We start from the raw sequence: 25,164 nt of genomic DNA, 5'->3' as shown, positions 1-25,164 counted from the left end.
TTCTATTGTCTCTTTTTTTTATCAAACTTCAATTTTTAATTTTAAAGAAAAAATGCCACAAAAATCATGCATTTTGGACATTAAATTGTAGACTTTAACAATAATTGTCCCGAGTATTCTAGTATTTTCAATTTCCGAAAATTTTTATTTATTAACTTCTGCAATATTTGCAAAAATGAACCAGTTATCGAGGGTTACGTTTTCGAGTACATTATTCTCCATAACATTTTTTTTTCGCAAGTACGAAAAAATATTGGTATGTTTGTGTTTCTCTTTATAATTCCAATAAATGCTATTAACTAATTTGATAAAATAGCTGGAACTTATATTGGGCAAGGACTTGTTGTCCTTGATAGTGGGAAATACTCTATTGATTTGGTCAACTATCTCTTTTCTCTCGTCTGCTGTCGTGACGTCAAAGAATTTCCTTTGCTATTTCTTAGTATGATCACTCTATGTTAATGTATTTTATATCTATGGATCTACCTCTACATAAGTCATATATTCCAGCAGCTAGACGGGGAATAAGCTCAGTTTCCTTATTATTTTGCATGATAAGTATCATGTTGAGATATCCCGAATTTTAGAGTAATAGCTAATAACTTAGAGGAGTAACTAACATTCACTTTCAAGTAAGTTTCCATTTTTCCGTTTTTATAATAAACTTATTGAGTTCAGATTATATAAAAAACATGGAAACCGCCATTTTAAAAAAGATATTACTTAGGTATATATATATATATATCTAATTTCTTCACCTCTCTAGTTAGGATTGGTTGTCCTTGTGTAGGGTTATTGTGATTATTTAATTACATCTATTTGTTAATAAATAATTAGATTGATGGAGCAGGGATTTTTTAATTTAAAATTTTTTTTATTAGTATTCATATATAATATTAATATCAATTTTCTACGAAAATTTCCTCTTCCTTGTTGTATAACAAAATATGTTCCTTAAATCAAATGGTGTCCAAACTTTTACTTGTTATTTTGTACCTTTTTGTAATTCTTTTTTTTTTGTGTGTGTGTACGCATATTATATTTGTAAGTTATTTGACATGACTGCGTTCCCCTCATACTATAGATATAATACGCAATAATAATATATTAATACCAATATTGTATATAAATTTAGGCTTGGCCCTCATCATTCTAACAATGGATTCTTTAACAATAACAACCGTTAAAAGATACGTCATTTTATTTCTAATTTAGTTATGAATGATACTTGAATGGGATAAATGTGGTTATTTATGTACCTTTTATTAACAAGCGATTACTTTTTGTTAAAGTTAATCCAATACGGTTATTCTGATTCAAGTTTAATAAAATAAAGGTAAGGCAATGAAATGGTATGAGACGAGGGAGGGGGGAAGGTTTTACTTCTGACTTAGTAAAACGGATATTTGGAGTCATCCTACGGCGTGAAATAGCTAACTTATAGTAATAACATATTTTTAAAACATCACAGGTAGATTCTTCCTTACTTTTACTAATAAGAAATGAAGGTCCCAGCAAGATTTCGTAAAGAGAAATTATTTTTCATTATCCCTAGGGGTTTGTCAGAATGCGTAGTTCCATTTTGAAGTATGTGAGTCTCCATCTTTTTGCAAGGAATCTTGGCACAGTTCCGTCCAGAAAATCGATTCCAGCATTGGAATCTGATTTAAAAATGATGTTAGAGGAGATTCATGCTCAATTGGATGCTGGTGCTAAGCATGCTCCGGAGCTCAGAGAAATGGCTAAATACTACTTTGATGGTAAGGGGAAAGCAATTCGACCAGTTATTGCGGTGACTCTTGGACATGCGATTAATAATCATCTGAATGTGGGTAATGTAGATAATCTTGTTCAACGTCAAAGGAGAGTGGCTGTGATTAGTGAAATGATTCATACCGCTTCCCTTGTTCATGATGATGTCTTAGATCATGCTGAACAGCGGAGAGGAAAGCCATCCATTAATGTGAAGTGGGACATCAGGAAATCAACCATTTGCGGTGACTACATTCTCTCAGTAGCTTCTAATATGATGTCCAAGATTGGTAATGACGATGTTGTCATCACTCTCTCTCAAATTCTTACAGATTTAGTTAATGGTATGGTCAATTTATCATACACATGTGTCCAAATGTTTAAAAGTCACTTTTTTTATCTTTTCTTCACACAGGCGAGTTCCAACAATTGCAGAACAAGAATTCTGAATCTGAAAGATTTCAGTTATACCTCAATAAGACTTTTAACAAAACTGCCTCTCTTATAGCATATAGTTGTCGGGGAAATGCAATTCTTGCAGGTGCAAATCCAGAGTTAGCAGAATGCTGCTATGAATATGGAAGGAATATTGGAGTTGCTTTTCAGCTTGTTGATGATCTATTAGACTTTGTTTCCTCTTCTGAATTACTAGGGAAACCGGCTGCAGCTGATCTCAAACTTGGATTAGCGACTGCTCCAGTGCTTTTTGCGAGTTCAAAATTTAGAGAACTAGAGCCTATGATTGATAGAAGATTTTCTGAACCAGGAGACATAGAGGCAGCATTTGACGCGGTTCTCAAGTCAGATGGACTAGAGAGAACCAGAGAACTAGCAACTAACCATTGTGGAGACGCTGTTAAATCTATTCGAGATTTAAAGGACTCCTCTTTTAAATTATCCTTGATTGATATTTGTGATAGAGTGCTCAATAGAATTAAATAACATTTATATTTTAAGAATAAAATACATTTTTACAGGAAAAGAGAAATATTATGTATAATTAAACCGCATAACTACATACAAAGTAAAATTTGACAGAAAAGTAGCAGAAACAGAGGAAATTAGTACTTGGGATAGCTTATATTAGGATAGCTCCGATTTTCCATATTTGAGTTTTTTCTATAACCAGAATACTGTCCCGACGGAGGTGGTACAGGAGGAGGGGTTGGTCCATCCTGGTGTTTAAAATTTAAAACTATGGGTGGTGCAGACTCGTAACTAGCACTGCCTTCATAAGGTAGTGACCTTATAATAGGTGGAGTTGGAACTTTGACTTCTGAGAGGGGTCTAATATGGGGTGCTGGAGGTACAGCAGACTGTTTTCCTTTAGGATAAGGTACCACAGAGGGAATAGTAAATGAAGGAGGCCGTTTATCAGATTTCGAACGATCAACAAATGAAGCATTGTAACTGTTAGTTGAGTTAGGAGGTTTATTAACTATCGAAGTATTGGTCTGATTGGATCCAGAGTCTGAATACTCAGTAAACCTTTTATTTATAGTGGCGTTACTGTGATTCGAAGAAACAAATTTCACATCTTTCATTCCACTACAGTCTCTGCTATCAGTATTATATCCATCATTGGGATAGCCTTCTTTACGGTATTTTCCATTCCCAGTGTTGTTGTTAAACGAACCCTGACTATTATTTCCGAATGCGGGTCCTCCATTGTTATAACCATCATTAAAATTACCCGAATTATAACTGATTGGATTATTTTGCTCAGTATTTGAAGGTTTAGTAAAATAACCAACACTGCCAGTAAACTTGCTAGAATTGGCTCCTTTTTTGTTAGGATCTCTAATATTGTTACTATTATTAAATCTGGTAAAATTATTGCCATTACTTCCACGAACGTATTGATAATTAGAAGTATTATCTTTATTATTGGATTTGTAGTCGGGCTCCACAGGTGTATTAAATGTACCTCTCGTACTATTGCCTTGATTATAAGTTCGCCGATCATTTCTTGCTCCAAAATCATTGTTATTCATGCCGAATTCATCGTTTCTACGATGCCCATAAAAATTATCCCGATTGTTGTTGGGTCTACCGTCTTGGCTTCTACTCCTTGAGCGTCGTGCAGAACCAAAATTTCTTGCATTAGGGGAATTTGAACGATCTCGGAATGGTTGATTTATAAAATTTGTTTCTTTGATTATTTCAATATCAGAGTCTTCATCATTATTATGATTTGGGGAGTATCTTCGAGAATTATTGGAATGTGATTTAGATGTTATTGTATTTGAAGGAGTGTAATTTTTTCCACTTCTAATTCCAGAATAATTATTGTTTCTTGACATGAAACTATCAGGATTGGTAGTCTTGAATTGTTGATCATGACGAACAGGAGGAGGTAGAGAGTCTCTTTTTTCATTCTCAGTCGGATAAAATGTTGAATTCGTAAAAGATGGGCCATGGGAGTAATTTAACTTCTGAGGGTCATTGCCGTCTACACCATGATATAAAAATATTAATTTATTTAATATAAAACGAAATGTTAAAACATACCAAAGGATCTCCTAGAATCAATAAAACCATCTGGTCTGGCACTAACATATGGTCCAGGTTCATTAAAAAACACATCATTTATTATCTTACCAATTGGACCATTGATACCCATCATATTTCGGTATTTCAAACTCTCATCGACAAAATGTTCTATACTGCGTGACATTTTATAACCAGCTCGCCATGCTTCATTATTGTAGCTCTCTACGAGCCTTGCAGCCTCTCTAGGTCCTAATTCAGTATAGACGACTTCATCAAACATGGTTTCAATAGCTTCAGGCAAAACAAAGTTAGCTGAAATAATAATGAAAAACTTGTTAAAGAATTACATCCCTAAGAGGCTTTCACTGAATTAATACCCTTCATTGTAAAAACAGCATCCTTCGGAATTTCTTTTCCTTCCTTCATTTCACATTTAGCAATGCGTTGCATATAAATATCATCGGTAGGTAATACAACAAAAGCTTTTCGCTGAAATCCATTAAAAGGTTGAATTTTCCTTTCACGAACTTTGGGCGAGACATTTGCCTAGAATCATAAATATATAATAGCTACTGTATATTAAAACAAAATAATAATATAATACTTGATCAAAAATATAGTTTCTCCGCCTTGTAGCTGCGATAGTTGTAATAGCTCTCAAACAATCTACAGCAGATCTAATTGTATTATCCCATCTAACACCCTGAATAAGTTTGCGAGGCATTCCCATACAGGACATTTTATCTAAAATGGACGATATTCCAAGAATGTTATAGCGCTTATCCGAATTATTAATCTTGTAATCTTCGGCGAAGAATGTTTTGCCGGATCCAGGTAAGCCAATTAACATAATCATTTCACAATCTTGTCTGGTTTTAGGGGCCCTAGACCCATGAAACAAGCCATCGCACATTTCCAATTGGCCAATATGTATATATTGTGGAATAATTGCCATTAATGGATCAGTCAACTGGCCAAAGTTGACAGTAAACTCTTGATTTTTCGAACAAATATGGGGAAATAAAGCTCTTCCAGACAATTGAGATTGCTGGATAGAAAAAGCAATACCCAAAAATTCCCCATTGAGCGTATAACCAATATTAACTGGATCACAATCAAGATCCTAAGGATATAATCAATAAACTAATTATAATTTATTTTATAAATAAATCTAAATAATATAAAATCAGTACCAAATAGCAACCAATAACATCTCCGAACCCGAATGGTTTACCATAGTCTTCAAATTTATTTGAGACAATTGCCTTTGCTGTTCCATCATAAGCGTATGAGAATCCTTCTTCTCCAAGCTGAAGAGAAGATTCATCAATCGACCAACCACATCTCAGAATATGAGGACTGACTTCATTCAAATGACTCACATCGTTATTACTATTGATGATGACTTCATAACACACTTTTCCTCTCGTGGCCCCATAATTGGCACGAGCTCCTGCCCACATGTATCCAAAACCTTCATTAGAAATTGGTTTTCCACTGCAAAAATTATTCCTATCGACTTCCAGATTTAAATCCGAATTATCTACATAAGAATAATCGTTTTAAAAAATACATTATATAATTTATTTTTAGAACAACTTACACCAATCCAAGGTAACAAATTCATCACTCATGAAAGGTTCATCCTCAATTGGAATTGCATTAGAATCAAATCCACTTGTTTCATTCGTAGGAAAATCTCTATATAAATCGTCATTGTCGGACCAAATGTGGAAGCTCTATTAAAAAAATAGACACAATTAAACTGAAAGAACAATTTATATATAGGGTTTTACTTTTAACCCTACAACACTGCATATTTATTATATTTGATACTTGAGATTTTTAATCCTCAATTTGAGCAGTTTGACAATTTTTTGGCTCAAAAAATTTAAGGCTATAATTGGAAATATATTATCAATGGATCATTCAACAACAACAAAAAAAGTTTCTTAGTTATGAGACTTATAACCTTCCTTTGTTAAAAACGTCATAAAAAAGTGCAAAAACCACGCGGTTTTTTTTGTTGAAAAATTACATATCGAATTTTAAAAGTTTTATATAGAGAAATTCATTCATTTTTTATATAAATATCCGCAAGATCAGTCAAAAAGATATATTCAATATTTTTTCCCCTTCAATTTCTAACCAAAAACTCAAAAATAATCGATTTTGTCCGATTTCCAAAAAACCATAACATTTTTATTCTTAAAAATGGACAAAGATTCTAACTTCAAAAAATCAGAAATTTATGACCAAGCATTAATCTAGTGGGCGTTAGAGGATTACTATTTAATCAAACACTTGAATAAATTGACTCAACTAAAACATGAACTTACGAATATACCAATTTATATTTAGGTAATCGAACACCCCTAACAACCATTTATATATTTTTTTAAATATTCACCAGAAAAATCTTTTAAACAACAACACAGCCACAAAATAAGAAATTGGTTATTTTTCCCCAAATATAAATCCTATCATTAAAAAAATATCATATTTCAACTATTTTAAGTTGTCAAGTAATATTTCATGATTAAACGAGAAGCGGGTAAAAATTACTTTTGCTCTAAGAATTATAGAAGAAGGTGGTGCAAATTGCAATTTATTATTAAGGGTCCTAATAAGTACATAGTCATTGAAAATTCCTCACTAGGTAAGGACGTGAAACTAACAATTAATAATGAAGTTTCATCTATTTTAGAACGAGATCTGCCCATTTAATATATTGATGTAAATTGTCAAATTTGTAGAGGACAAACAATACGGATGTAATTTACTTTTTTGATTTATATTGGGAAAAAATAGTTGGCACTACTTAACGGATATGTTCCTTTCTAACAACGGATGCCATTTTATCTTATTGCTATTAAAAAATAAATAAATGAAGAAGCAACCAAACCTATCTCGCTGACTCTTAAAATAAAACTCTAAATGAGGATTTTGAGTATGATTCCTTGAAACCTTTTATTAGAAGATATTCATGGAACTGAAAAAAAGTACCATAAATAAAGATATTATTTTGAATACAAAGTGAGGTATTGAAGAAGCAGTTCAATAACAGTGAATAGTTTTCCAACACAACCTCTCGTTGGCCATAGCCATACTTTTTATTGTAAGAATATCCCTTGCGTAGAAAAACAATTCCCAACTTTTTCATGAGTTCTGAGCCCCTAAACGTAATTTTTTTTTAGGGAGAGGAGGGAAGCAACTAATTTTATAAGATTATTTGGGTATGGGATTTTTAAAAAATAAGACATTTTTGATGACTTTTTTTTAAAAATACATTTATAGCTTTCTAGATAACCTCGCAGAATTCCCAGTTGGGAATCACTGGCTTAGAAAAATAAAGAAAGATATAATTAACCAAAATAGAAGAAGACGATACATTCTAGGGATTTTCACTCGGTATGACTACAATACAAGATTATATCAATGTCAAGATGAAACAGTAAAACCAAAAAGAATAATAAAATAAATAAAATACTCACCTGATCAACTTGATAATTTACAAGATTATTCTGCAAATTTTTATCCATACTATTTTGAGACCCATTTGGAAGGTAATCAGATTGGTTCACCCTGCCAAAATGATTGCTTCCAAAAAAGTTTTGTGAGTCTTGGTCCTTTTGATACACTTGATATTGATTGGGAGTAAAATTTCGTGTGGTTCTCCCTCTTCCATATTTTTTATTAACGAATCCCCGGTCATCAGACCTCTGTCTCGAACTCATCTAGAATAATTATCTATAATTGAGTAACCTAAAAATTTAGTGACTTAATGATAAGAAGTTGGTGATTCATATTAATCGGAAAAAAAAATCTACAAGATTTTTTGTATAAGCTTTGAAAAAAATTAAGTATCTTAACATAATACATAAATATATCAAAACGATGGGTAGCATATAAGGAAGAGTTTGATCCGTTGTAGGTAAGTACATGTAAGTATACAGACAGTATGTGGCTCTAAAAAAGAAAACTCAGAACTAACAAAAATGGATACATTAAATTTTGTCTTCTATACCATTTCCAATTCAAAAAGGGGAATCGCCAAATTCAACATGACAACAGTCAAAATAGGTGGACAAGTCCTTGAATCTTTGACTTTCAATTATATACATATATTTAAATATTTTTTTGACTAACCGCAATATAAGTTTAAATATTATCATTTTGAGTTAGAAATAGTAAAGTTGTTGCTTTTTTAATCCAAAACACAAAAACACGGATGATAGAGTAATTGTACATATGTGAATGAAGAATGGAACATCAACACAGAAGAGATGATAATATGAAAAATAATCAAATGTACAATGATTTACAAAACTAAAACATTTTCGATAAACACATTGCAAAGGAGTTATGGTCCATAGAAGATACGATACTTGTAATTGGGAGCATTAAGTAGGATAAGTAATTCCCTTTAATGAATATTGTCACTGTTTAAAATGAATTAGGAAAGTTCTATTTCATCATTTATTTAAGTTTAAACAAAGGATACCAAGCTTAATAAAAAAAATAAGTGTTTTGCCAAGATATAATAGATCATTGAGGACATGTATCCTGATAATGACTTGTAGTTGAATGCAAGAAAAATATATATATAAGAGTATATGAATAAACTAGAATAAGGGGTTAGGAACATAAATTTAGAATGCCAAAGAATTCACCTATCATTCAGACACGTTGAAGTAGCTAGGGAAAAAAATATTTGTCTGTGCATATATGATCATTGGAGGATAAAATTATGAACATAAGACTTGAAATGACAAGGATAAACCAAGGACGGATTTAAGAGTTTTAAGAATTAGCCCATCACGAAGACACTTTCAGGTACTTAGACGAGGAAAAAAGAAAAGAAAAAAAAGAAGACCGTTTGAAAATACAATAGAAACTCTGATCCAATGTTTTACTAATAGCTGAGTAATTAAAAAAGAGTAAAGTGGAATAAATAATTCGAATAAAATGAGGTTTGACCATTAATCGAGGACTCTCTAGAATTCGCCTATCATTAAAACACTTTAAAGTACCTACAAGAGAAGAAACAAACAAGTGCATTTGACCGAACGATGAAGGCGTATTGATTGTTCCTATGTATTACTAACAACAGAGTGAATAAAGAAGAGTAAAGTGGAAGAAATAATATGAACAAAATGAGATGAGGACTAATATAGAACCCAAAAAAGGTGAGCTATTTTCATTAAGATAGGGACGCAATTCGAGAAAACCGTTAAATGAATAGTGTACAGAAGGAGTAAGATAGATAAAGTGTGCGTGAGAGAGAGGCTCTCATTTTTATTGAATGAAAGTAGGATACAATGAACAGTGACATATCAATGATAAAAGCAGTGTGGGGCACATCTTCACACACATATTTAAGACTACTAAGTAAAATCTAAAATGAATCTAAAGAAACAAACTACACGAAGGAATACAGTAGGAGAATTTTGACTTTCAAGAGTCTTTCTCTGGGACAGCAGTGGAGATGCGGAGACCGTGCATGTCTTTGATCTCCTTTTCAAGAGCATGAGTCACAAGTTTATGCTGTTTGATCCTTCGAAGCCCTGCAAAATCAGGGGCCTCAATGTATATTTCAAACATGGCTCCACAACCATGGGATATATCCTTGACTACAATATCCGTTGCCTTTGGAAAAGAGCCTTGCAAAACTCCCTTGACATGACTCTCATTGAGATATCGGAGACTGGACAGCGTACGAAACCCTCGAAACATTTCTTCAAATCAGTCAATTGTTGAACTGAATAACAACACAACTACAGAACCCTTAGGATTTAATTTTTTCCAATTAGAATCTAAATATTAAATTGTGAGTCTTACCACTCCCAATTATTTCTTTCGGGCCTCCAATCGATCTTAGCCAATCAATTCAATTAATTCAATTCTGTTGAGAATTGATAATTCTTCCCCTCTTTTCTAGCTCGCTGTCTGCATCAATGAATTGTCTATAGAAATAATAGTTCCAGAGAAAGAAAGGAAAAATACGATGACGTCATAAGTTGTTTTCTATCAGCAAAACGAACATGGACACGCACTTTCAATGTAGTCTCAACGTTGAAGAGGAAAGCTACTGAGGAAATCATTAAAATGCTATGACGAGGGAGACTGGGGAGAGGATTTTCACTTATCACCACCAATTATTTGTCTGAAACACTATATTGAGTGAGCTAATGAGCTTATTTTGGGAATATTTAATAATAATCAAAAAAATTATATATATAGATACAAATTAATCCTATAAAATTCAATATATTTTGCGCATTTGTGATCTGGAATATGAAAAAATATTACTTTTTACCTTAAATAAATGTTAGCTACTTGAATAATTTTGTAAATATTTTATTACTATTGCTGAGCCTCTTCACTATTACCATGGAAAGAAAAAGATATTTTACTCTACTGAGAGGGGGCATTCACTGGGGCTGTAGCTCCCTCCAAATTAAGGAATTTTTGCTTTTTACTAGAAAATTTAACATTTTATTTTTTTTCAAAAAGTTTAATAAGTGAAACTTAATATAATTTTTCAATTTGTTTTAATTAACTTTCTGTGAATGGGTGGATTTTTAAAAATTTTCTATTTGAATTTTTTTTTAAATGTTATGTTTAACTTTAATCTTTGAAATTAAAAAAAAAATTGTATTTAAACTTTAATGTTTGAATTTTTTTTTTGCAAAAAAATTAATTTTTTGTGAACAACTTTAGATTTTTGAAATTTTTTCTCAAAAATTTAATTTTTGAAAATAGTTATGGATTTTTAAAATTCCCTTCTAAAATTTTTTTTTTTTTTGTGAATAACTGTTCATTTTTGGAATTTTTTTCCGAAAAATTTATTAATTTAATTTTGTTTTCAAAAAATTTAATATTTAAAATGTTTTTCCAAAAATATTTATAATTTTTTTTTTTTTGATTTAATAAAAAAAATCAATGAACCAAGCCCGCCCAAAATATAATCCTGGGGACACCCCTCACTGATTGTGTAATTATCATCGCTAATCGATCAAAAAAAAAATATATATATACAAATCTAGCCATTTCATAGAGATTTTCGGAGGATATTTTGATTTAATTCAAATATCAATGGTTTTTATCGGCATCAAGTAGTATTTAATACAGGTTTTAAGTTGTTTTTTTTTTTTTTTAAATTCTCCAAGCCATTCGCTGAAGTTTCATCAAGATTTTTTTGGAAAATTGCCCATTGTCTAAATATCTATTCTGAGTCTCCAAGATTGCTAGCTATTCCCTAATCCACAGCCAAAAATCAAAATCAATCTTAAACAATGATGATATCTCTCAGTCTTTCTTTTACAAAGGAAAACACACACATTGCAGTCAGTTGGCACTTGGCCAATGTTGTCATTCTGTTGTGTTAACTCAATTACCGTCAACTAAAAATAGAATTCGTATGAAATATACTTACATTTAGTCTAAACAAATCTATCGTTGTGATAAGAGCTCAAACGTAACTCACTTTCAGATATTCTGGAACAGCGGGTTCTAAAACTGTTTATATTTCGTACCATTGTAGAAAATATCAAGATTTACAAAAACATCCCCTACATAAAATGATATAAAAAAATAATTGTGACTTTTTTTATTATAAAGGAATAATTTTTCGGTGACTTTTTCTTAATAAAGAACAACACAAATATTTTCTGGATGACCTTTTTTTATAATGAAAGGCATAAGTCAGATTTTTTTGATGACATAAAAACAAAATTTTTAGTTTTCACAACAAACCTTTTTCTGATGGAAGTCTTATTAAAAATAAACTCAAACACAGAGCAATAATGAGCGGCGCTCAAAATTCTTGCACGGGAGTGCACTCATTTTTTTAAATTATAAGGGAGAGCTGGAGGTCGCTCATCATTTTAGAAGAGCGATAAAATCGCTCGAATTTTCGCTCATTTAAATAAGTTTGTATTACTTTTTCTGTTTCTACCTCTTTATATATGCCATCAAAAAACTTTAGAGATAAATAATAATTTTAAAGATTGCAAGAATAGACAATTGAAGTTATATCTCACGATAAACTGGAAATAGTTTTTTCCATGCTTTATATGTGACTCTCTGGTGTTTTCGATTGATGAGTTTGCCTCTTATGCAGCTGGTCACTTTAATAAGACAAATATATCGGTTTCTGTAAAGGAGTGGTTCTTAACATGGGTTCGGCAAGCCACCCGTATCCACAGACGGGACTGTCGACTGGAATGACCTCCTTTTTTAGTGCGAGTGTACTGCAACGGCGTTGGATCGCTCAAACATTAAAAAATAACGAAGGTGGACCTGCTGTGAGAATGAAAAAAGTTTCTTTTCCGTCAAGGTTAATAGAAATACAAGGTTATACACTTATACCATAACGTGTTTACGACTGATGCTTGACTTCCACCACGATTTTAATAGTGAGTTTAGTGTATTTTAGTTTGCGTGCATTGTTTACATTTTCCATCGTATAAAAAAAGAAACAATCTACATTCTTGTAGATTGTAAAACATTTTACACGTCGTAGAGGAGCATATAAAGCTAAGTCTCAATTTCTGCAGACGATCACTTTGCCATAGTGGACTACAGCGAGGAACGAAGAAGATTGTCAGATTTCACTCAAATCCATTTACGAAAATTAAATTGAAGGCTTATTAGTTATTCTGTGTAAACTCTTCACCCTTGTCATCATCAATTCTATCATTCAATCCAAGAACAATATATTCAATCCATATATTATGTAATTACTTTTAAGTTATTTGTATTGACTGCCATTTGTTAGAATGCATATAAATTATCATAAGCAGTCTTCATCAAATAGAAGTGACTAGATGAAGACTCTTTGGATAATGTGTATAATATAATGTGTATGTGTATGGAGTTCAATCTAACAAAAGATCGTGTTACTTCGTCACTCCCGGTATTAAAGAATAAGTCATATTGATAAAGTGCAACATAATTACATATACTAGGGACCCTGAATTGAAAAAAATCATTATGTGCATTGTTATGTAATGATTTAATTAAACTTAAGGATAATTTTTTTATAACTTCATATTCTTCCTTAAATGGGAAATTTTCGATGTAACGATTTGACCACATATCCAGTAACATAAATAAATCCTTCATCTTTACAGATTTTAGGAAAATGTAAATCGTTATATGGTTGTTCTATTGTATTTTCATCATTATTTATATCTTGCTCAATCTCACCTTTGATTTGATGATTTGAGGATAAATTTCATCATCAAGGTCTTGAAAATTTTTTATGTTATTTTCTAAATCTGCTTCGCTCAAAATAGGACCTAAAAGGAGATGCAGGATTAATATATATACATAAGTGCATTGTTGATACTACTACCTATATTTTGTTGGAAAAAAGAAACAAAAGCATTCTAAACAACTATTTCTTCTGAACCACTTATTATGAGTATCCGAAATCGATCTATGGCCTCTGCGACATTAGGATGGGAGTGGGTTCGTCCAATATATCTTATTCTTGAAAAAAAGTTTTCAAGAAAATCTTGAATTAAACGAGATATCGATATATATGGATGACCAATTTCATTATTTATGTATTGATACAATGACATCAAAGATTTTGAAGAAATACTTATGCCCTTTTAGCAGGGCTTTAAAGCAGATGACTTAGGCAACACCCCTTCATAATTTTTATTTCTCTTAATTTCATTGTTCCAATCACATTTACTATGCTTCGGAGAATATCCTTTTGTATATCTAAATTTACTCCATAGGCACATCCAAAGTCCTTTTTTGATATTGGTGGGGAGCTTCATCCCATCAAAGCACAAGACAGTTAAGTTTCCATTTGGAGTTTCGTTGGATTTGATTTGTTGAGCGATAATTTTTCTAATTTTTTCATCTAACGTCAATTTTCAATTTTTTAAGAAAAAACGCCACAAAACGATGCATTTTGGACTTAAATCATTCAACATTGTAAAACAATAATGTATTTTCAATTTCCTAAACATTTTATAAAATAATTTTTGCAATATCTGCAAAAATGAATCAGTTATCGCAAGTTATTTTTTCGAGAACATTATTGTCCATAACTTTTTTTTTTGCAAGTACCGACAAAATATTGGTAGGAGTTTGTGTATCGATAAGGTATATATACTATATATAAGGTGTGTCGATATGATATTTCTTTGCTTTTGTTTACAATTGTACTTGCTATTTTGACGACGTCACAGAGGAGTCAATTGAGAAGGAAATTCAAATTTATATATCTAATTCTATTAACACATCTTATCATATTATTTTTTTTCTTATTATACAATTCTATAAATGTAAATTTTTACCCTCCGACAATTACGGTACTAAAATTAATTAAATCTTAAAAAAAAGATTAAAAGTTGTTTTGAATTAGAAAAAACTAGTTCAGAGTAAATACATTTTCTAATAAATATCGGACAGCAAAGAAGTCAATAATATATTAAGAATAAGTGGATTTTATGTACTAAATATGAAAACCTCACTTAAAAAACATAAACTAACAATTGATCTTAATTTGTCATTTATCTTTAATATAGTAAAAATAGAGTTTACTATAATTATTTTGCTAACATAACCCAATATGATGCCTTGAATAAGCCTCTTTTTGCCTTGTTATTTTGACTTTTCTTTCTAGATATATATATATATTTTAATAATACTACGGAAATCAAGTTTTCTAAAGCATCCCCACTTTTATATAGGATGGAATAGTTGGAAATACAAACTTATAATAGTAATGATTTTGAAGTCTCTACTCTCCTGACAATAATCTCAATAACGAAATAGCATTTGCAAGTCCAAAATAAATGCAAATGAATCAAATAATTGTTATATAATTTTGATACATTTTAAATATTGTCTTCAATCAAACAACTTATAATTTTTTAGCTTGCTCGTTAATTTGTAATTGTTTATCATCATTATTTAATTCCTGAGTCGTGAGCAGCCTTCCCTAATTAGATTCAATGATATTCAAAACCTGATTGAACGTTTGTGTGTGCTCATAAAAGACGGATTGTAACCCTGAGGATTTGTTGCGGAGTTATAATTGTGAGTCCTTGTTGGACTCAGAGTAGAATTGGGGATCGACATCAGAGTAATTTTAACAAATGTTCTTGTTTAAATCCTTTTCTCCTTCCTCTCTTGTCACAGCTGATCGTAACTGATCTAATGAAACGTCATGAGCATGATTCTTTTTCTCTTCCAAAACATTATTGAAATTGTCAGGGTTACCATGTTGATTTTCGGTGTTTTTTTTTTAAAACATACATTGGATTTCATCATTGTTTATGGTGTATAAGAAATGTGGGGCTTTACATTGTCAAGTGCTACTCTCATATAATTTTCGTAACAGGGTCTGTTCCTTTTCTTCTTTTTGATGTCGACCATCCTCGAAGAAGATTTATCACATATTATTATGTTGTTACAAACAGTTTGTAATAAATAATCTTAAGTAACTTTTCCGGCAGGACATTCGTCATCTTCTTCGTTTTATAAGTGTTCATCAATGGTGTGTGCTTTGCCCTGCTTTGTGATGATATAGACAACTTCATAGGATGCTATGGTGATTGGTTTGTCGATGGTTACAAATAATAAATTATGTTATCCCCCGGTTTGAGTGATGCAACGCTGTTGCGGCACACTCGCTCTAAAAAAGCAGGTCACTCCAGTGGAAAATAGCGTCTGTGGATGCGGAGGGCTTGTCGAATCCCTAGGATTCGATCAAAACCCATTGGTATAGAGCGTTCCCCCGCTGAGATTGAGCTACACACGCTTGTTGCTAAACTTCATCTAAAGTCACATTTGGTCATTTAAATTCATATATCGAAATGGGTAAATGATTCATAACTTTTAAAATACAATTATGAGCATACAAAAATAAAACTCAAAAAGTTTCTGTAAAATCGGAAAAAAGTAACAATTTTATTAAATCAACAATTTAAAAAAAAAAAAAAAAGAAGTCATTTAATGATATATCCGTTCATTTAGTGTTGGACTAATAGTGTGCCGAATAGCTTCTTAATTACTCTTCTGGATACGTAGACTACAAATAGAACTAATTAATAGAAACTTTACTCAGATATATGTAATTTATAATTGACTTTATACTTAATACAAACAAGCATTGGATTAATTTCGATTCAATCATATAATGTAAAGGGAAATTTAGATCCCGGCTCAGTTGAATTTTCCAAAAAACTTGACTCATTATTAAATCTCTTTTTCTTAACTTTTTGATTATTGGTAGATACCTAAAATTGCAAAAAATATTTATGTTAAATTATTTTTGCATCCTGTAACCATAAAATGTTTGATTCTAATTACTTTTTTAAAATTAATTGAGTTTTCCTTTTTCAAACTCTTTTCTTCTTTACTATCAAAAAGTTTTACATCCTTATGATTGAGGTGATTTTTTGATTCTCTATCGGCAAAAAAACAACAACAACAATAAACACTTAGATAGAAAATTTTTCATTTTAGAATTAAGATACAAATGTTCACATGATTATATAAATATGGGGATAATTGATAATTTAATCATTTATTTATTTAAACTACAGATTTATCTTAGAAAGTTGACATTTTAAGTTTTGATTATTTTCTATCAAAGAAGCCTATTTAAAGAATTAGGAATTTACGAGTACATATCTAGATATACTTATAGATCAGTGGTCAGGTGAACAAGGGTAAATTACCCCACAAGCTGTAGCCCCCCCCCCACCCCGAAAGGAATTTTTGCTTTTTACTATAATATTTTTTGTCAGGATGAAAAAAGTTTACGCAAAATTAGGGATGAAAATGTATTTTTTTGTGAAGAGTTATGGCTTTTTGTTTTTTCAAAAAATTTAATTTTTCAGTTTTTTTCCAAAAATATTTAACTTTTCGATTTTTTTTCCAAAAAATGTAACTTTCTCTAAATAATTATGGTTTTATAAATTTTTTTCCCAAAAAAATTTAATATAAAATTTAATTTTCGAAATTGTTTTCAAAAAATTCATTTTTTTGTTAACAGCTAGGGATTTTGGATTTTTTTTTAAATTACTTTTCTTTTGCATAGCTATGGGTTTTTGGATTTTTTTTTTCAAAAAAATTCCAAAAATTAAGCCTTTCCCCCTAAAAATATATATATATATAATCCTCCGATGACCCGGTACTAATTTGGTGTAAATTCAATTTAATTAGAATTTCTTTTGTGTTAGTGCTGAAAAAAGTTACCGGACCTCTTCAATAGAGCGTTTTCACTGACACCGCCAATTACATAGAAATTCCAATAATTTTTTTATTATTAAACTTAATAAAATGGCATATAATAAGAAAATACTTAACAACTAAACAATTGTATTTGAACTAAATCGAAATAAAATCCAAGAAATACTAAAAATCCTAATGAAATGGATAGATTTGTACAATTAATCTTGTTTTGAAACGATAAGGGAAGAGAAAAATAGTATACTTCATGGATACTAAAGAAATGGTATCTGGTATCCATGGGTAATTGGATAAAAATATATTAATCTATTGCCTACATTATAGAAATAAAAATGTATAATACTAGAATAATATATTTATGATACATATTAGGTTCTGGTATATAATAAATCTCGAAAGTTAGATTTTTGATAGACAATAAAGGTTCAAGCCCTTTTATTTGTCAGTAACATTTTGATATCCAAATACACGGCAATAGTTTATCATTTTCCTTAATACTAATAAAAAAAAGTGCTTGCATTCAAATAAAACTTGAATGTTTAGGGTCCTAAGATGGCCAAAATCAACAATACTGACGTCACAAGAAAACACACTATTCTAAGTTAATTTGCAATTAAAATTCACATTACTAATAAGATATTTATTTTAATAATACCATATGAATTTTCAATTATATATTTTGAATCTGTCAAATTATTTGGCTCATAATTTTGGGATGAAAGACAATTATTTAAAAAAAAAAATTGGCAAATAAAAATCGATTTTGTAAATTAGTCAGGGTTCTAATTACAATTTCATTTTTTAAAGTACAGCAATACCCCATTTAGTCCGAATTTGATCAGTTTTGCTATAGAAAGATCTATGCAAATATTTATACAATATGCCCATACTTGCTTGTGAATGATTTGTAACCTGTTGTCGTCATGGCATCAATTGCATCAATGTACTGCATGATCACCTCGGAACTTGATAAATTATTATAGGATAAACGATTAACTAAAACATTAAATATATTTTGGTCGTCTCGTTTGGTTCTTTGTTCTAATTTATTGTGGAACCTAGGCATTAAATTTGATGTCTTACTCCTAAATACTTTTCCAAATCGAATAAACCAAGAATAAAAACTTTTCTCATTCATGATATTTGAATCTTTGAACTTCTCAAGGTCCTCTAAAGTCATTTCTGAAGGAAACACTCTGACTCCTGGATCATCTCTGATATAAGAGAGTAGCCAACCAGAAAAGTTCTTGATTCGCACAAAATGTGCAAGAGTGGAACTCCCTCCACAATGACCATGTATCCCTTGTCCTTTACTTGCAATACCTAATAAAATATGAATTCTTCTGAATCCTTTTCGTATTGTTCGAATTAAAGGACCTCCAGAATCTCCGTAGCATATACCTATGCATCATCTTTTGAATCAATTTTCTAATATACTTGCATATCTCTTAATAATAAGTAAATTCAAGTACCCACCCGGATGAGAAATATACCAATTAGACTCTCTTCCAAACGTCTGTCGAAGAGCAACACTGGGCTCTTTAGCTTCATGAATTATTCGTTTACCATCAAATTCAAAGTATCTGGTCTTGAAAGTCATATTACGTGCAAAGCATAGAATATGGGGCTCATAGAGAAACTTCTCTTTACCAAATCCTTGTTTCAGACGAGCATACAACTCTTTGTAGCAGTATTCACTATTTAAAACATTTCGTTTGTTGTATCTCAGTTTACCAGAGCCAGAATGATTATTATCACTTGTTTGCTGATGTTTGTAACCTCTGAAACAAGATTTTGAGCAGAAGCCCCATCCATTCTCAGGTCTTACATTATATTTTGATGCATAAATGTCAGATACTTTATCAGGCTTATCGACATTTGTGAGTAAAACTGTTCCACACCATCCAAACTTAGAGGGATTTGTTGCAAAGCATTTTGTTAATGGTTGATAAGTATTATTACCGCTGGATCGAAAAAGGAATACTTCCGTCTCTTTCAAAATGGATTTGTTCTCTACAGCTGAAATAAATTAAATGATTATTGTAATGTAATCCTTCATATACAATAACATAGCTTAAGATATTGTTCATCCTGCTCTACAACTATCACGTCAAGTAAGGTTACATTTTGGGTTGTTATGTTTGATATAACAGGGAAACCCTAGATCATTGAGTACATTTTAGAACCCTTAAAAGATTACAAAGAAGGTGCACAATATTTTTAACTGATGAACCGAATACTATAAATAAACAAAATCCATTTTTTACTCATAGTGTAATATTTTAGATGGTACTAGAGGCCTAAAGTGGCCATTTTTGACACAAAAATACCATTTTTTCCAAACTAAAGTAGCTTGTACTATGGAAAAAAATTAATATTTGAAAGAGGAACGTTTTTTATCTAAAAATTGCCGTATTTTAAAGTGCTTAAAATATATTAATTTGGAAGATATTAGGCCCAGTTTTTTCATGATAATTAATTAGGGCATTTGTACTGCATATTATATTTAGCTGTTTGATTGTTCTACCGAGTGTAAATATAATTAAAACACACTTTTTTGTATGATTTTTTTTAGTGTCTGGTCAACGGTACATCAAATAAAATGACGTTTTAACGAAGGAAACCTCATTGGGGACCAATGACATCAAAATAGCCGGTATCGGATCAATAATATCGTAGTTTTAAGAATTAAAGACAGTCTTCGTTCCCATTCCCATAAAAACAATTAGTCTCATATATTGATTTGCTACATATTAATACACTCATTCCGTGAATGAAAGACGTTACTGGTAAATCCGACTAAGTATATATATATGTAGGATAAGATCCTTTTCCACATTTCTAAACTAACCTAATCTTTTTTGGATGAAAATGAGATACTTTTGGTCTACATTCTCTCATGATCTCAACCTTTTTGATTACAACATATGGGCGTGTATTAAGGTCTCGGACTTTTGTAAATCTTACCAAATTTGAATGTCCTCAATGAACGAATAACTGACGAAGGGTAAAAACTATATTATTTAGGCGATTTTTGCCCTTCCCCAGTTCGCATTTATGTAGAATACATAAGTACGTACCTACTTTATAATATATTGTGGTTGCCTTCCCCTCCAGCGTATTTTTATTCTACATAGACCTAATAAAATTAAAACTCGGTTTGTTTAGATTTTATAAGCAAGAACAAAATTTGTAAAATTAATTATTAGTTGATGTCGGTCAATTTTCCTATGGAAATATTTCTAGTACCATCAAAATCCTTTTTAAATTTAATTTTTTTTGGACTATTAATAACTAATTAATATGTGGATGGTAAGTAAGGCTTTATTATTGAAATATTAATTTATCTTATAACCTTCCAGGAATTTTGTACATAACTTTGACTCAATTGCTGGGGTGGAACTAAATTGACAACCCATATGCTTTTGTCCATTATATTCAAAAATAACATGGCAAGATCCGTTTTGCATGATGTTACAATTTTTCTCAACACCACAATAGTTAAATTTTGATGGACCATTGTCATCTACTTCACAAGGTGTTCTTCGAGCGTCACCGTATCCAATTACTGTGGCTAAATTTTTATCATCGCTCTGAAAGAATGTGACAATTTTAGATGTTTTTTTTTGTAAGAACGTGATGAAAAGGCGGGAGCGAGACTAATGGTATTACCAAATGAAGACCCATGTTAATACCAGCTGCCTATTATATGATTTTGGAGGGGGAAATGAAGCTATAAAGACCTTCTTCATTTAAAAATTAGTGTAGGGAAAATATTATTTTATTCAGAACGTCTGCAGGATTATATATTTTACTTTTGGACTTGGTTTTTGGAATTTTTTGTACAAAAAATCAAAAATTAAGTTTTTCTGTAAAGTAATTTGAAAAATTTCATTTCAAATATTAAATTTTTTGATTTTTTTTTCCAAAATCAACAGATGTTCCCCAAAATTTGATTTTTTTTTGGAAAAAATTTCATATATTAAATTTTTTGGAAGATAAATTTCAATAATCTACAGCTATTCACAAAAAATTAAATTTTTTGAAACAAAATTTCAAATATTTAATTTTTTTGTAAAGAACAAGAAGGATTTAATGGGGAGGGGGTAGAGATATATCCCCGCCAGTCCCCTGACGACGTCCCTGGTGTCATATATTTTAAATCAATTTAGACCAAAGATAGGGAATAATTCTTCTTTTAGAGAGAGATGTTATCACGCACATTACTTATTAAATAATGAACAAAAAAGAAGAAGAGGACACGCATCAACCGTTTTCCTTTTCTAATCGATATACTTAGTTTTTCTTTACACAATTCGCTTCTTTAGTGGTAATAGACCAAGGAATACTCTATATATGGAACATACACTCCTTTTTTTAAATATTTAGATTTTGTGTTCGTGCATTCTTGTGTTCTCATAACAGACGGAGAGTAACCTTGAGGATTTGTTATTGAGTTATATGTGTAAGACTCAGAGTACAATTGGGGATTGACATCGGAGTAATTGTTGACAATGTCTTTGTTTATTTCTTTCTCCCCCTTCCCCCTTGTCAAAACTGATTTTATTTTCTCCAAAACATTCTTCAAGGATTTTCATAACTAATACGTAGTTTGGAGTTGTATAAGAATGAAATCTTGAAGGCGTTTACGTCAACTCAATAATTTACAAAACCCTGGCTATACTATAAAATATGAGTTGAGGAATAATTTTTAACAGCGAATGTGTGTACTTAAAGCTCAGCCTGGGAGAGCTCTAGAGACTAAAGTACTGTTGGCTCATCAAGTCATATGATTTTTTTTTCTCAAGGTGTTATTATTATTTTTTCATTCTTAACGGAAGATCATTTAAGTATTGAGTAACTACGTTTGAGTGTACTCATGAAAAACAGATTAACACTAAGGGTTTCTATGGGAGTTATCTTTTATATTATTAAAGCAAAATTTGTCTATTCAACGACGTCTAATAACTCCGGGCAATACCGGTACTACCGCTAGTAGAATAATAGTTGTGCCTGTCTTCAGGAATTAAAATAACTTCTTAAAACAATTAGATACATTTACATTACATTATTTCAATTCCTTAAGGCATTCAACATAAGAATGCGTGTTCCATTTATAGAATATTTTTCAATAGGTGCATACATTTTTTTTTCAATAAAAATTAATACTATATATAAATTAAATTAAATACTTGAAAATCAGGTGAGGGAATGTTCAATCTTTCAAATGTAAAACCTCTTAATGGTTCTTTGAGGTAGTCCTTGATGGTTGATCCTCTTTCCAGCTTCAGAAGTACAATGTCGTATCCTCCTCTAATATTGTATTCACCTCCATAGTAAGAGCCTTTGGGTCGATAAATATACTTGATATAGTGTATGTAACCTGCAAAAAACAATGTTATCGTAGAAGAAACTTATCCAATAATAAAAAAAGATGATAGGAGACTAAATGAGATTTTCAAGGGCGTTCAAATTTAAATACAGGGCCTATTTATAAGAATGATTTGATTCATATTTATAAATTAGATGTGAGTAATTTAATTGACTTATTTATATTTAATTTCTGACCTTTTGCTCCCTCTAAAATATTCATTGCTTTTTACAATTATTCATATAATTGACTTAATTATATTTAATTTCCCATTTTGTAGAAAAGTCTATTCAAGATAGCTCAATAAATATCATATCAATTGTTATTATCTTTAATTTTCATGTATATAGCTATTTCATTTCGAAATATGTCTTTGAATCGAAATTATACTCTAAAAACAAAATTTTTAATATAAGGCTTTAAAGGCTAAACGTATTGCTATTGACATTTTTTGAAGATCATTTCGAATTCTATGGCTTAAATAGCAATTACACATGTGGGTTTTAGCCTGTGGGCGTTCCAATAACTGAACTTTGTTGCATAGTATAATTATAGATTACTTGAGTTCGCTGTTGTCACTTGAGTTCATGCCAACACTTGCTGGGGGAAACTTTTTGCTACATATATATCTTTAAAAAAAATCTTACTATAAAATTCAAAAACAAACATAATAAATTATTCCAGAAACAGCTGATATGTAATCATGCAATAGCAGCGCCCTGAAGTATAACTTCATCACTCAATTTAATCTCAATGAGTGACAATTTTATTTAACAAGTATTTATTATTTCATATTTTAGACTAACTTTTACCCCATAAAATATCTAAATTTACGTCTCAGTGATAAATTTACTCCTGGTGTATAAAAATTACTCTAGAGCATGAAAAATCAAACAGAATTTGAAATACCATTGCAATTTGATCTCGGAATCTACATAAAACACACACATTTAGCGAAACGTGGTTATAACTAACCTGAAAAAGGATTTGTGAGATCTCTTGATTTCCTTACGATCCACGCCCCCCTTCTCCAAACACGGATCCGAGTGTCTCCATTTCTTGTAAGCCTACAGCTTTTTATCTTTGGTTGTACATTCTTTGGAGCTTTGGTACGACAGGAAGAGTCGACATAAATAGGATTTCCATTTTCTCTGAGGCAGTGAACAGCACTGACGACAAATCTTGAGGACACAATACTGGCCGAACACACTTTACTAATGTAAATTTCAAAGAATATTACTACTTATAGAAAGAGTAAATTGTTTTTATGTTTTTTTTTTTTACTCACTTTGGTACAATAAAAAAAAATCCAACAACAAAGTCCGAAAAATTTCCTGCATCTTTTCCTTCAACAATACGGAATCCTCCATGTGTGCTCCTTGAGCAATACAAACCTTTGAACATAGAGACAAAAATGATCAGATTAAGGAACTGCATTGAATGATTTTTTATTGTAATTAATCTTAAATGGAAATAATAAGTAATTGATTTATGAATTATTCTGGATATATAAAAAAATCCTTTATAAACATACTAATGGAAACTCCAGCATTAATGATTATTTTCTAAAAAAAGTACCTATAGGCAATGTTACTTTGTTAAAGAAACAATAAACTATTTGACTTAAAGATTTAGAATTGCACCAAAGTCAAGCTTTTGTTAGATAGCACTAAGTGAGTAATAACAAAAAAAAAAATCATAGAATAACATGTAATTTGATACCTTTATTAAGAAAGAATATCAAGTATTTTTTTTTTTTTGTAATACCTCCAAGTTCGAAATAATATATTAAATATCTTGTTGTCGAATCAGACATCTCTAGGTGCGATTTTTTATAATAAATGAGCAGAATATACAAGAACCTTATATTTTACATTCATTTTTGAAGTAATTTATTATATTAGGGTAATTCCATATCAAATCACCCTAAAGATTTGATTTTAACAACTCTGAATTGTTTTAAATCTAGAATACAGGGGCTTCCAGAATTAGAGTACTATAGAAAAACAACTGAAAAAGCTTCGGAGCGACGCCTTCTCAATTACTTATAGTTAGTACGCACAACGCCATCCGATATTTTTGCAAATTTGACTTCCGCAGCTGCCATCAAGGAGTACTTTCTGACCTTGAAAACTGAATTGGCCTCCCTTTTTACTACAATCCGCATTATTAGATGAAGAGAGACGCAAAAAGTTTGGTCCTTAAAGCGTTCAAAATGGTGTTTGCACCATTTTTGCACATCATTTTCAGTATAACGCAGTACAAGATCCATCCTATATATATTTTGGACTTGGGTAAAAAAATCTCTGTACACAATACTT

The 25,164-nt window shown here is 30.8% G+C and overlaps 3 protein-coding genes and 1 long non-coding RNA gene across 10 annotated transcripts; 1 reads left to right on the top strand and 3 right to left on the bottom strand.

The window, feature by feature from the left end:
• The first annotated feature begins 441 nt into the window (after positions 1-441).
• On the top strand, positions 442-2,740 carry qless (decaprenyl diphosphate synthase subunit 1 qless). Of its 3 annotated transcripts, none has more exons than XM_040715722.2 (3): positions 442-632; positions 1,556-2,096; positions 2,168-2,740. In XM_040715722.2, exons 2-3 carry the CDS (start codon positions 1,568-1,570, stop codon positions 2,692-2,694), a joined length of 1,056 nt encoding a protein of 351 aa, XP_040571656.1. In that variant the 5' UTR covers positions 442-632; positions 1,556-1,567; the 3' UTR covers positions 2,695-2,740. The 3 variants fall into 3 exon arrangements, with proteins under 3 accessions (XP_040571656.1, XP_040571657.1, XP_040571658.1); XM_040715723.2 differs by lacking the exon at positions 442-632 and adding an exon at positions 1,216-1,336; XM_040715724.2 differs by lacking the exon at positions 442-632 and adding an exon at positions 1,216-1,471.
• Positions 2,682-10,411, bottom strand: LOC121120835 (uncharacterized). Of its 5 annotated transcripts, none has more exons than XM_040715718.2 (8): positions 10,087-10,411; positions 7,740-7,982; positions 5,849-5,984; positions 5,439-5,788; positions 4,850-5,368; positions 4,623-4,791; positions 4,264-4,557; positions 2,682-4,204 (listed from the first exon to the last, which is right to left on the bottom strand). In XM_040715718.2, exons 2-8 carry the CDS (start codon positions 7,980-7,982, stop codon positions 2,814-2,816), a joined length of 3,102 nt encoding a protein of 1,033 aa, XP_040571652.1. In that variant the 5' UTR covers positions 10,087-10,411; the 3' UTR covers positions 2,682-2,813. The 5 variants fall into 5 exon arrangements, with proteins under 5 accessions (XP_040571652.1, XP_040571653.1, XP_071745630.1 ...); XM_040715719.2 differs by having other exon boundaries at positions 7,740-8,010; positions 10,087-10,251; XM_071889529.1 differs by having other exon boundaries at positions 7,740-10,032; positions 10,087-10,224.
• Positions 10,412-11,758: 1,347 nt separating this feature from the next.
• LOC121120896 (uncharacterized) lies at positions 11,759-12,725 on the bottom strand. Its single transcript, XR_005865252.2, has 2 exons — positions 12,619-12,725; positions 11,759-12,552 (listed from the first exon to the last, which is right to left on the bottom strand). It is a non-coding gene; the product is annotated as an uncharacterized lncRNA (long non-coding RNA).
• A 3,430-nt stretch (positions 12,726-16,155) lies between these two features.
• On the bottom strand, positions 16,156-25,010 carry LOC121119366 (uncharacterized). Its single transcript, XM_040714016.2, has 11 exons — positions 24,889-25,010; positions 24,422-24,465; positions 24,132-24,237; positions 23,819-24,057; positions 22,665-22,855; positions 20,828-21,065; positions 18,949-19,491; positions 18,363-18,873; positions 16,588-16,717; positions 16,372-16,514; positions 16,156-16,306 (listed from the first exon to the last, which is right to left on the bottom strand). The coding sequence occupies exons 1-10, from the start codon at positions 25,008-25,010 to the stop codon at positions 16,404-16,406; spliced, it is 2,235 nt and encodes a 744-aa protein (XP_040569950.1). The 3' UTR covers positions 16,156-16,306; positions 16,372-16,403.
• Between the last annotated feature and the right edge of the window lie 154 nt (positions 25,011-25,164).

Source organism: Lepeophtheirus salmonis, chromosome 6 (assembly GCF_016086655.4).
Source record: "Lepeophtheirus salmonis chromosome 6, UVic_Lsal_1.4, whole genome shotgun sequence".
NCBI lineage: Eukaryota > Metazoa > Arthropoda > Copepoda > Siphonostomatoida > Caligidae > Lepeophtheirus > Lepeophtheirus salmonis.
This window is presented reverse-complemented; position numbering and strand designations above follow the sequence as displayed.

Excerpts from the sequence above, each read along its gene's own strand:
- qless (XM_040715722.2), top strand. The coding sequence starts at position 1,568 with ATGCGTAGTTCCATTTTGAAGTATGTGAGTCTCCATCTTTTTGCAAGG. Across the intron at positions 2,097-2,167 it reads TCTTACAGATTTAGTTAATG|GCGAGTTCCAACAATTGCAG; the intron begins GTATGGTCAATT and ends TTCTTCACACAG.
- LOC121120835 (XM_040715718.2), bottom strand. The coding sequence starts at position 7,982 with ATGAGTTCGAGACAGAGGTCTGATGACCGGGGATTCGTTAATAAAAAA. Across the intron at positions 5,369-5,438 it reads ATGTTATTGGTTGCTATTTG|GATCTTGATTGTGATCCAGT; the intron begins GTACTGATTTTA and ends TTATATCCTTAG. Across the intron at positions 4,792-4,849 it reads GAAACTATATTTTTGATCAA|GCAAATGTCTCGCCCAAAGT; the intron begins GTATTATATTAT and ends TTATGATTCTAG.
- LOC121119366 (XM_040714016.2), bottom strand. The coding sequence starts at position 25,010 with ATGCGGATTGTAGTAAAAAGGGAGGCCAATTCAGTTTTCAAGGTCAGA. Across the intron at positions 22,856-23,818 it reads TCTCACAAATCCTTTTTCAG|GTTACATACACTATATCAAG; the intron begins GTTAGTTATAAC and ends TGTTTTTTGCAG. Across the intron at positions 16,515-16,587 it reads ACTCAATTAATTTTAAAAAA|GTATCTACCAATAATCAAAA; the intron begins GTAATTAGAATC and ends TTGCAATTTTAG.